Here is a 13,336-nt window from a genome sequence, read left to right as displayed (position 1 = left end):
AGTTCCACCAATACCATTACATGGTCCTTTTCCACGGTATAAGGCAAAAAAATGCCATTCAGCTGCAATTTCAAAATCTTCTTGATGGTAGCACAAATTTATGAATTTTTTTTTGTTTTTATACTAGGTTGAGGAGCCATTAGAAAAAAAATTGTTTAACTTGTGGTAACAGTGTTTTTACTTTATTTAAAACTTGCTTTTGGAAGCAGAAGAATGATGTAGTATTGTGCTTCAAGTACACACTAATTACACAGTAGCTTTGGCTTTGTAATTTTCCTTCGATTTTAAAATATATGAGAAATGGATGTACTGTGGCATAAGTTTTTAACCAGTGATACAACTGGACTTCATCCTGTATCACATAATGAAAATTTTGAGAGAAGTCTCCTATTACAATACATTCACCCTCCAACAAGTTTCCTTTTTTAATGTTGAGGAAATTAGCTTGTTTCTTCGCAACAAAATGATGCCTTTTTAGATTATTTAAATTTTCAGTAAGTTTATCTAAGTACTCTTGAAATGGAAGAATTTGAGTAGTTAGTTCACAACGGTCAACAGAAACCCACTGTTTGAAGATAATTTTGAAATCAAAATCATCCCAGCTCTCTTGCAGTAATATGAGCACTTCATTAGTCCCTGGACTGTGATGGCATGCACGTTTCATTTTCTATATCACACACCATGGTTGAAAGCAGAATTTTATAATCAAATTTCATTTTTACAGCAGATAACATGAGTTTTATATTTTGATGGGTGACACAAACACAAAAAAGTGAGTACCTGACCCACCAACCAGAACACAAAATTTAGGTCTTAAGCAGCAAATTTTGAAAAACTTATTTTTAAATTATGTTTTTCTTTGACGGCTGTGTACAATTCTTTTCAGTTACATAAAATAAGCCTTTTTTGAATATTAATTTTCTTCCTGTCGGCTTGTCTTAAAGAGACACAATCCTTCTTGCCTGGCATGATTCGACCGTGCTCATCATTATGGTAAAAACTTTTCAACACATTTATTAACATTTTCATCAATTATGTGACTGGGTTTCTTTTGCTGATTTGTGGTAAAATTCCACTTGTTTTAATTAATTGTTAAATTAATTTGTTTTAATTTGTTAAATTATTGGGCTAAATACTGACAACACTAAACTCATTCTGAATACTCCAGCTGCTTGGTAATAAACTTAAAATATTAATTTTTTCCTCAGTTGATGTAACTGTTTACATTTTATCCTTTATTTTAATGATCAATTCTTTATATTCCCTATCTACATCAGCATAATTTTGTGGTACTAAACTGGTTTCTTCTGTAGAAATATTTAAATCAAAGGAATCGTTTAATTTACTGGTAACTGACTCGGCTATTTTTGTAACTTTATTTTTTTAAATTGGTTCCTTTGCACTGCCTGATAATTTTTTAACCTTAATGGGAGAAATCCCAAGTGCTGAACAAGTTTTATTCACAGACTTCACTATAACACATTGAGGTTCAAATATATCTAGACATTTCGGTTTGCTTTCTGTATCATCTTGTGGTTTTTGTATTTTGTTTAAGCATTTTGTACACAGTGCTTTGCCTGGAATTAATTTTAAATTTGAATTGCTTGTTGAAAGTGTCAAAGATATTTCTTAACCGGTTTAGTGTGATAGCTAAATGGGTCAGAGCAACATTTCCCATAATATGAAAATATTTATCTAAGTATTCAGTTTTATGAAAAGTACAGATATTTTTTGCCTAACCACAGTATTAATAATAGCAACAATATAACATATCAAAATATTTTGTAAGGTAGGCCTACATTATAATCTGAAAAAATACATGCTGTGAATTTTTGGATACATTGTTCACAGTTAGAAGGAACGGTGTTTTTAGCAGTTTTGATGGCTTCATTACTTTTCTCCTATTTAGCCTCCGGTAACTACCGTTTTTAGATAATACTTCAGAGGATGATATGTATGAGTGTAAATGAAGTGTAGTCTTGTACATTCTCAGTTCGACCATTCCTGAGATGTGTGGTTAACTGAAACCCTGTCACCAAAGAACACCGGTATTCACGGTCTAGTATTCAAATCCATGTAAAAATAACTGGCTTTACTAGGACTTGAACGCTGGAACTCTCGACTTCCAAATCAGCTGATTTGGAAGACGCGTTCACTGCTAGACCAACCCGGTGGGTTGGCTTCATTACTTGTCAACCCATTTGAGTAACAAAATAAATTTTATATGGTTTTAAAGATATAAGGGGGACTTACTGCTGTATACATTTCAGATTTTTGCCACCTGTCCCAAATGTGGTTTTTGGGCCCCAAAAATGAGATATTTTCAAAATCTTACAATTTGGCGGCCATTTTTCTTAATGAAGGGCACTTGGTAACAGTTCAATTTTTTTTATAAGTATTACTAATACCTAAGAGTTAAAAGGTAAAAAACAGGCCTGTTACCCTAAGCTCTTCATTATTTATTTTGGCCCCAAAATTTGAAAAAACAATTTGTGAACATAACTTCAATAAACATTAAAAGAATTGGTTAAGTAACAAAATTAATTTTGGGTACATTAAGATGAAGTTCCATCTTTACTCTTTCCAAAAAGTCCTTTTTGCCCCTCTGTACGATGTAAAATAAGAACGCTAGAACGCATGGAAAAGTGATGAAAATGGCTGTTTTTACTTGTTTGCAAGTTAGAAAACAGTCAATATTCAAGAAAAAGTTGTTTAATAAATATAAAAAATATTTTTTGGCCACTACAAGTTGGGTAGATATCATCTACCAAATTTCATAAAAATCAAAAATAATGATGCAGTAAAAGTTTTGAAAACTTGTTCAATTGAAATGGAATACCCAAATATTAATAAAAAACATTAAAACAGAAAATCCTTTGTTGAAACTACATATACCAACTTTCATTTGCAATTAGCACCTACAAAGCAGAACACAGCATACTTCTATCTATGAGAAAAAATATTTTATTATGCTTCCCCTACAATTTTTATAACCTACCAATCTAAATGCTTTTTCACCAATTTATTAGACTTTTTTTTTACAAAAATTATATTCATTTGTCAATAAATGTTTTGGTAAAATGATGAAATAAACCAAAGATTTTCTGCATTTTAATTTCAACATGTAAAATAATTCACTCAAATGTAGTTTTTTAATTTATGCCTTTAAAAATGTTATTTTATTCTGTATTCATGTTATTTATTTACAACAAACATATAATTGTATCTATTATTTGACGTAACTATTGGTGTTATTTATTAATATGGCCTTTAAATTACTTCTAATTCTTATTTATTATTTCGTTATTTATCTTATTTAGGTTTCTCTAGTATTTTTCTTGATCCTTCCAGATAAAAGCTCAAATATTTTCTTTTGTTAACCATGTTGTAACAAACTTATTCATTCCTGATATGACTTAAAAATAAATAATTATGTAACCATCTAGATAAAACATTTATTTATTATATAAAATAACACAATCAATGCATTATTTTTGCAGGATTTCAAGCTTACACAAGTCTCCTAACAACAAACTTTTTGGACTGATGTTACAGCTATACATAAAAATTTCATATTCATAGTTACCAAATTTCCGTTACATAAAGTTTTAGGCTAGCATGTACATCTCATCTAAATAAGTAATTTCAGAAACTAAAGTTGCTCATTAATAACCTCTAATAATATTAAAATAAATAATTCTATAGTTAACTGTTATAATAATTATGCTTAATGTTTTACAGAGGACAAACTAACAAGAATTTGTGGGAAAAAAGATACAGAGTGTGCCTATAAAGCAAAACGTAAGTACAGTCTATTAATTAAAAAAAAACTTGTTTTTAATAAATAAAAATTCTCAAATCATTTAACAAACATAAATAAAATTCAAGGCTAAGTGATAAGACCAAATCAACAACTGTTAACACAGCTGATGTGAGAATGAAATTAATACACAGTGTGACACCATAAGTAAATATTAATACATGTTGTAAATACACCTAAAAACTCTAATATTACAAATTTCTTCATCATTAAACATCTTTTATAGCTGGTGGGATAAAATTTCAAAACCAGAAAATGGCTTCCAGAAAAGTGATTTTTAATGCTAACTTAATATCAAGAATCCTAGATGGAAAAATGGATCAAAAATAAAAGGCAAATTGATAGAGAATAAGTAGTCAGACTGTTTTTATACAAAGGATACTTCAATATAATATTAAATACTTCTATCAAAAAGATCATATCACACAATAACAAGCGTTGAGTCTCAACTCAAGTAAATAAAGACAGAAAGAATAGTACAACTAAAAGGTTCTCTCAATTATAAATATCAAGACCTGTAAGAGAGAGAAAAATAGAGCCAGACAATGAAAACAGGTTTGTTTTAACAGACAACTAATTTAAATATTTACGAGTAGTTTTTTTTTTTAAAAAAGAAACCCCAGAATACACCTAACAAATGACCATGTATATTGAACTAAATTACTTTACTGAAGATTAATTTTCAGTACAATTTTCAACAATTGTTTTTGTATGTTACAGAATCAATGGAAAAAATATTAGCATACAGAATATTAAATGCTAGTTTAACACAGAATTTAACAGAATTTGAAAACTGTGATTGTTTACCAAGTTGTTTTGATCTTGATTACAGTAAAGTGCAATCCACTAGTGTTTTAACAGAAAAAGTAAATGTATCTGATTATCTAGCTGGCAGAAATCAATACTATTTCAGGTTAGTATTTTTTCTTTTAATACTCTGATATAGGCTCTATCCAAAGTAGATAGCCGATTCATTTTGTTAAAAGTTATGATACATTTTTAGCTGACTAACTAAGCATTATTTTCTAATGGATAATTTTAAGTTGAGATGTATAGGCCAGCTAATTTTTACTTTACTTCATCATAATGTACACTTTTCCAATCCTACTTACATTTTGTACAATTTGATATTTTCACAGGTAGAATTCAAACCCACTTTCCATCTGTAACTGCTCGTTACAGTTGATCCATTAAAGGTAATGAAAATAAAACACAAGCCTGTTTCAAATAACCAAACATTTAAATAAAACTGTACTTAATTTAAATCAATTTGGCACACAATGGAACAAATAAATTCTTTACTATTTGGGAAGTGTGTATACTTTACACCCTCTCTCTAGGTCCAGAAGATAATTGATCACAGCATATATATACTTTTTAAATGAAGAAATAGATAATCATGTATAACGTAACTCGTATCAATTTTTTAATTTTAAAATTTGAATGTTACAGATAAATAAGTTGACATAAATGAACAATAATTATGAGCAAATTAGATCTATTGTCTCATTAAAATGTTTGAATCAATAAATTATACAAAAAAAACTAAAATTATCTTCAATTTTAAGTGTATTTTTACAAATAAGCAAAAAATAAAAACAAGTTTTATTAATTATCTTTCATCCATTAAAACATATCAGTAATCTGAAACAGAATGATAACCTTATAAAATACCAAACAATCAATTAACTTTCATAAAGTAACTGCAATGTTTTATGCCAAATTAATTCAATTCAATGGGACCAGATAAATTCCTAATCATAACTTCTTATGATCCTACCAGATAAATTACTAATCATAATCTCTTATGATCCTAATCATAAAAATTAATGTGTAATCATGCAAATTGTAACTTTCAATCCCTTTAATAATTCATTTTAAAACAAAATTCACTTGGATAATGATTCAAAAAACTAGCGACAGAATTCAGGAAATAAGAAATAAAAAAATAAAATTCTAGAAATAAGAAACAGATAATGATGGTTTCTTTCATAAATTCTTAATACATTTTTTTATTGTTCATGAAATTTGAGAACAAAACTGTAACAAACCCAGTAAGATTGTACTAACATAGAATCTGATCCAAATATTTTCAACGCAATTAATTTTTCTTATTCAATAAAAATTGTACTTTTTCTATATTTAGTTATAGTTTTTCAATTTCAAAAATGGAACAACTTATTAAAAATGCTGAAATATGAATGATTTCGAAAATAAATCAAGGAAATCGATCTTGTGAACTACAGACAAATTACCTGTATCGTGTATATACAGACAAATTTTACACAAACATAAATAAAACTGGTTTCATCATTCCAGTACTTATGTTATGAAACATGTAGAAGTACATACTTTTTTTGCAAAACTTTGTGAACACAATCGCTTGGAAATAGGTAATGTTTAGATTCTGAAACTACAAATACTAACTACCCTAGGTTTGTTAGGTATTATACCCTTGGAATAATACAAGATGTATGTATCAATGCAACCTACACTTCTCCCTTATCAAGCATTTTACAATTCCAGTCAGTGTGATGATTCATCATGACACCTTTGTTATCAAGCAAAATTACAGATTCTGTAATACTGTAAAACTCAGTTTCAAATTCTAGTAAAGGAACAGTTACATTTATCTGCAACTTCAACGCACATATTATTGCTTAAATTTGTTCATTTTTAATTAACAGCAATAGTTAAGAGTAGTCAGCTTGTGTCAGAAGACCACAACAAAACTGTTCTCAGAGCCTCAAGTAAAAGAATATAATCACAAATTAAAAAATCAGTTAATCTGTAGTCACATCCTTTAAAAAATTAGATCCCATTAATTTGTTAATCAGTTTGACAATAAGTTTCAAACAATATAAGTCTTAAGATCTTTACTGATAATAATTCCTACTATCTTGCTAATGTAGGAAATACAAATGTGTTATATTATTTTTGTAGCAAAAATGGTTTAGTAAAAATTAAGAATAAAAAATTATTAATGAACTTTTTTATTACAAAATAATTTGTTATAAAACATTTTAATAATGAACTATGTTACTTTATTAACTATGAACTTTATTATTTATAAAAATAAATCTTTAACTGTTTTAGGAAAAATATGGCTGTGTTTCACATGTTTTTTAAAGAAGCACAATTTACAGGAGTACAACGAGGTGTACTTTTTGGGTTTACAGAGTTTTTGTGTAAGTAGAGAAGAAATTATGATACACTTACAATTCACACAGTTGTACATAATCTCATTAATTTATAAAAACACTGTTTTATAATAAGTAAAGTGCAGTTGCTTTGCTTGCAGCAAACATTTTGCATTAAAAACACTTAATACTTGCAGAAAACACTTAGCACTTGCACTTAACTTAAGTGATAATAAATGGATGGCACGTGTAAAAAATATCAGAAAAAACTGAATTTGAACTATGTCCTGATTATTACATTAAATAACATGACCTAGGACATCAGTTTCAAAAGCTGGGTCTCATAACATCCTGAAGTCATGAGACAGAATTTTAAAAGTATATACACAAGTAAAAAGAAAGAAACAGAATTCATAACGATTAAAAAAAAACAAACTTTTATTGTATAATAGAATAACATATAAATGTATGCAATATAAAATATAACATATGTAATTTACATATCCTCAAAATATTATACACATTAACTATATAAATATTTAAAATATTATCTTTAATTGGATCTATTTTTTATTTTATTAATAAAAGTATATTTTGTGATGCTGCTTTGTTCAAGGTTTTACTATGGTTTTCCTTGATTCATCCAGGCAAACACAAGAGTAGTTCCTTTTTTTACCCAGGGAGTAGCAAGCCTACCCATTCCTGACATGATCTATACAGTGTATTAATATTTGCCAAACATATTAAAAGATTACTGTAATGTAATATAAACAGTATAAGTAATGGATTAAAATAAACTCTGTTTAACATTAAAGAATTTTCCACACAATGACACCAAAGAAATGCTTCTACATTAACAACCACAGTTAAATTCACATCCAGTACTGGCAATATCCTTGGAAGCAATACCATCAGGAAAAAATGACTTTTGCAGGGCCATAAAGTAAATCCAACAGTTTCCTTTAAGAAGGCTTTTTAGTCAGTGGCATTAGTAATACAAAAACCTTGTTTTACATAAAAATCACAACACTCTTCTAATACAGGTTCCTTTATCTAAATTCCTTGCTACTCAATATTAGATCAAGTAAATGTAAATGTTACAATTAACATATTCTACCTAACAAACATAGACCCTAAAACACAAGATAAATCAGAACATAAAATGTAATCAGAAATGTTGGGACCAATGGATCCAGGATAAGTAAAATAAGACCTGTTACAACATGCTGGTTCTTCTGCAACACATGTAACATCTCACAGAGTATCACCCTAGAAACTGAAGGTTGTAAAGTAAGGATAAATTGCCAATTGCTGAAGATCTATCTGATGAACGAGTTACTACAGATCACCACAAAATCGGAAGTTCCATACGTGCTGTTGGGAATTATTATTAAATCCAATATTTTAGGCAATGGGTAATATAAATGGAAGTATTGGCAAAGTACTTGCTATAACATCACCCTGCAGTAATTATCATCCAGATATACTAAACACATCCCCCAAGAATACCCTAGTGGTTGTAGGCTCAGGCAGTTCACCCCAATTTTGTTCAGGATTGAAGACCAGAGGGTCTTGTCATAGGTGGTGACCTAAAAAAACAAGCTGACTGGAGCACCAGCCTGGTTTGTCATGCTTAAAACGGGGAGAGAATGAGCAATTTTGAACTGGATTCATAGAGCTGTCTCCCTATAGTCTGAAACAGGGTCAACTCCAGTTCCTGACCATACTGTGGCCAGTCACAGTAGCATCAAAGCATACCTTATGTGCAGGCATTCAAATCCTGCACTGCATGCAATTATTGGGGAAGAAAGGGCGACAGTGCAGAGAATTCTGTTTTATGCAACAGAGAAATACATGCCTGAGAAGATTTGGCATACTAATTCCTCAATAACATTAGACTATACTGCAGAACAGACATGGAACGTGGTGTTAAGAATGTTGGTCTTAATTATTAGAACAAGGATGGCAGAAGAAGCAGTTCAGAGATAAACACAACCTGGATTTTCCCTTGGGCTGTGTTTTTAATTAAACCTGGCCCAGCCCCAAGAGAATTAAAAAAGAAAAATAAAGGCATAATACGCAAAGAGATTAATTTTATTGTATTTTTTATTTCATTCATTTAAAAAAAATTATAGTATAATCACTGTATAAAATTATATAACAAAATGTATGCATTTTTGTTACAGCTAATACTGGAGGCCTACTTGGCTTATTTATGGGATTCAGTTTCTTAAGTGCAGTTGAAGCATTTTATTTTTTATCATTAAGGATTTGGTGCTCAGTTATAAGAGGAAAACATCAAAATACCACAAAACAAAATAACTGTCAAAATAAAGTTGCTGACTATATTTCTAAAGCACCATATCCATATGTAGAATAAAGCGATTATTAGTAATTCAACATTAATGCTCGAAATATCTTTGTAAATAGCAATATTATTTGTAATTATAAAAAATTATTCCAGCTGCACAATTAATAATAATAATTAAAAATCTAATGTACATATTAAAATATCCTGCAACATGTATCACTTACAGATCATGAAAACAGATTCACAAAGATTTGATACCACAACAAGATAATTTATATAACATATTTTTAAATTTTAATGTTAAAAAAAAAATAAATAAAACCTTTTTAGAGCATGTGAAGTATGACTTGCTAGTAATATACCACAATAACACGAGAATCTAGATAACTAATTAAAATGGATGTGTGTGAACTAATAGTTTGATGACTTTTTTAACTGGGATTTCCTAAAGAAAAAACCCAATTTCATAGTCAAGTGTTAATATTAAAAATTTATAGAAATTCAAATATTAATGGAATGCTATGAGTGCTCACTTTACCACATCTCTTAATAATAGTTTTGATATTATCTAATGAAGTGGACAAACTACAATTGAGGAAACCATTGAGCCAAACTTCAGAAGATTTGTAAATCATTTTGCATTTGCTGGAGTGCAATACAATTTATTTTAAACCACTTCACAAAGGGAATTCACATATATGTCTTATTTAAGAAACCACACAACATTATGCACTTTTAAATAAATATTTGTTATTCTATGTTTAGAATCGCAATGAAATTGATTTAAAATTTGTGAAAAATGGCTTTTTAAAATTATTAGTATTTGGTGTTTTTAAAAACATAACGTTAAGGGAATAAGTTTTTAGTTATATTTTACACAGTCTTTATTTATCCATTAAAGATTAGTGGCACAAGAAAGCATTAAATTGCAAATGTAAAAAAATCATGTGTTAAATAAACAATACTATTTTAAGCTGAACTTGATTACACTCTTTTCATTACTACATGGACAATATTGTAATAAAAAGTAGACTAGTTAGAGTAACATTAAAAAATGTTTCCAATATTTTAATACAATGGTTCAAAAGGAATTGGTTTTTACATTACCTATATCTCAGCAACTCCAATCAAAATACCACAAACCCCAATTAAGAGATAATCAATTGTCACAAAAAAAATTGTCAACAGTACATCAGATTTAGGCCACTTATTAGAATGGAAAAAAACTGTTTAATAAAAGAGAAAAAATACCACATCTGACTTTAATCATGAAACAAGTACTTTCCACTAGTGACTGGAGGCTATGTATATAATAATAAATTGTTTACTGCAGTATATTAATCTAATGCTTCGCTCAGTTCTGTGATACACGAACAAGTGACAGTATTCAGGGTTGTTCTCTCAAAAGTAACTTTGTCCATTATGCAGCCAGTCCAGTAGTTGACAGGGCAAAACTGTCACTCTTAGGGCTGAATAACACCTACCAGGTTGATCTAGTGATGAACTCATCTCATCACAATCAGCTGATTTCAAAGTCGAAAATTCTAAGGTTCAAATCCTAGTAAAGTACTTACTTTTATATAGATTTAAATACTAGATCATGGATACTGGTATTCTTTGGTGGTTGGATTTCAATTAACCACACACCTCAGGAATGGTCGACCTGAGACTCTACAAGGCTACAATTCATTTACATTCATATATATCATCTGCATTCATCCTCTAAATTAATGCCTTACCAGTGGTTCCAGAGGGTAAAAAGAAAAAGGGTGAGGGCTGAATAATACCAACATTTTGATTTGTTAGAAAAACTGATATATATTTATATTTTTGGCTCAGTAAAGAAAACAATAAAAAGCTACATCACTCACCATTTTTCTAAGTAAGCCTGACTCATGTCAGGCTTCTTTTACCATTTTTGGGAGTGAATAGTGGTTCATGTCAGATTGCCTACAAACTTTAATTATACTGAATACATCATAACTTCTCCTAACATACAAGGGAGTTTGATAAGTTGTGCAAAAATAAAGAAAACATAATTTTTTGGAAAAATTTTTTATTTCTCTAATAAATTCCTTTTAAGCCTATACAATGTAATGATGCTCAAGTTTTCCACCCCATCTGTGTGGTATGATTTATCTAACTTTTCAAAACAGGCAAACATTTGGCGCATTGCGTTGGTGATAGAGAACCTTCTTTTTTAAATTTGATAGTGTTTTCTTTATTTTCTCATTTAGATGATCTAGTTAAGATGCATAATATAGATCAGTTATTGTTTTACCCTACTCCAGATATTCAATGAAGATTATGCCAAATGACAGTACCCATCATCTTTGATGGGGCAGTTTTCACCTTCTTTGGACAACTTCCCCAACTGGAGCTTGCTATTTTCCTATTCCTTGGTTTCAGGTTAATAGTAGTGTACCAGTTTTATCAATTATTATGAAATTATGCAAAAATTCCTTTTGATTAAATTGAAACAGCCCCAAACTATGTTTAGAAATGTTTACTAATTCACGTTTCTGATCAACTACAAGCAAATTTAGCCACCCACCTTACTGACAGTTTTCCCGTATGTAAAAGTAAAATATTATGAGTCTGTTCTTTGAGATGTCTATTGTCTTAGCAATTTCATGCTCTAATGTTCTACTCTTTATCACCATAGCATAGATTTTTTCAATATTCTCTGTTATAACCTCAAAAGGCTGTCCAGAATGTTCAGTATCATTTGTAATTATGTGATCCCTGAAAATAACAGAACCATTTGCAAATGTTCTAATTAATGGAGACAACTTACCATAATAATTCTCAGCTTGGCTTTAGTTTCCTATACAGTTTTGCTTTTGTAAAAGTAATGTTTGATCATTGAACAAAATTTTCTTTCATCCATTTTTCATAAATCACAATACTTGGATTGATTCAAACAACTGCCAAAAATAGATTATGAATATATTTGACTGAAACTTACTGTAAGCTCCTAACAAAAAAGTAAGAAACTAAGAGTGAAAATGTAACAGGACCACCATCTGTTGCTTAAGCACAAACTTTTCAAACATCTCTTGTAAGCATTTAGAGCTTATAGCAATGTACATATCATGAGTAGAATTTAAATAACCTTCCTTTTAATACATAATTATTGAACAAAATTTTAGTGGTTTAATAATTTTTTTAATTTGGAAAATACAGAAAAATGTTTGACAAAATTTCATTGTTCTGTGTTGAAAATTTCACATGGTTTTTGCATTTTATGAAATTTTAATGTTATTGTTATTTTTTTATTTAGCAGTTTTACATTCTGCCTTTGAAATATCAGCAAAATTCTTACTATTATTATTAAAATAAGTTCAATAATAGGCAATTAATCAATATGAAATAAATTTATGTTTTCAACATCTACATTAATTGGTTGTATAGTTTAACAATGTACATATCATGAATACAATTTCAATTACTTGTTAGTTGGTAGGGACTTGCACTACCCAACCAGAGCTGCTGTTTGAGGCTGTGTTATGTGTTGCAAAATAAACATTAATGTGTTACTGAACACATTTGTTAGGTAATCTATTCATGATACGTACAATGTTAGAAGTATTAAATGCTTAACTGGATATTTGATAAGCTCATGGTAAGGACGGAGATGGTGCTCATATTACAATCTCATTCTTAGTTTCCTGCTTCTCTTCTTGGAGCTTACACTAAGTTACAGTCAGATACATTCATATGATTCTGTAAGACCTGATTCTTATCTAATTACTGGATTACCTATCCATTTTACATTTCCAGTATTAAATTATATTTTGTGAGTGAACTAAGCTGTATATAACTTAGTTATTAAATGAGTACATAAATGGAGCTGTAAAAGAATAAAGCTACTGACAAGACAGGCAGAAACACCTGAAGTGGACGAGTTAATAGTATTAATAAAAACTCAGGCATATATTATTACTTAGAACATCAATTGTCAATTTCAGTGAAATTTGACATAATTTGTACAGTGTAATTATATTAAGAAAACTATTTAATAACAATATAACTTTATAATTGTACAATACTTAGGTTTACATC

The 13,336-nt window shown here is 29.2% G+C and overlaps 2 protein-coding genes across 5 annotated transcripts in view; one reads left to right on the top strand and one right to left on the bottom strand.

The window, feature by feature from the left end:
- Positions 1–10,242, top strand: part of LOC142329489 (pickpocket protein 28-like) — a 41,495-nt gene extending 31,253 nt beyond the window's left edge. The window contains exons 7-10 of the mRNA XM_075374161.1: positions 3,742–3,801; positions 4,541–4,733; positions 6,917–7,008; positions 9,147–10,242. Of these exons, the coding sequence (XP_075230276.1) occupies positions 3,742–3,801; positions 4,541–4,733; positions 6,917–7,008; positions 9,147–9,340 (539 nt within the window). The 3' untranslated portion in view covers positions 9,341–10,242. The remainder of the gene's footprint in view (positions 1–3,741; positions 3,802–4,540; positions 4,734–6,916; positions 7,009–9,146) is intronic.
- The window catches only part of LOC142328739 (uncharacterized), a 131,455-nt gene that overhangs the window by 116,284 nt on the left and 1,835 nt on the right, over positions 1–13,336 (bottom strand). The window lies entirely within an intron of this gene.

Source organism: Lycorma delicatula, chromosome 8 (assembly GCF_047948215.1).
Source record: "Lycorma delicatula isolate Av1 chromosome 8, ASM4794821v1, whole genome shotgun sequence".
NCBI classification, from domain to species: Eukaryota; Metazoa; Arthropoda; class Insecta; order Hemiptera; family Fulgoridae; genus Lycorma; species Lycorma delicatula.
This window is presented reverse-complemented; position numbering and strand designations above follow the sequence as displayed.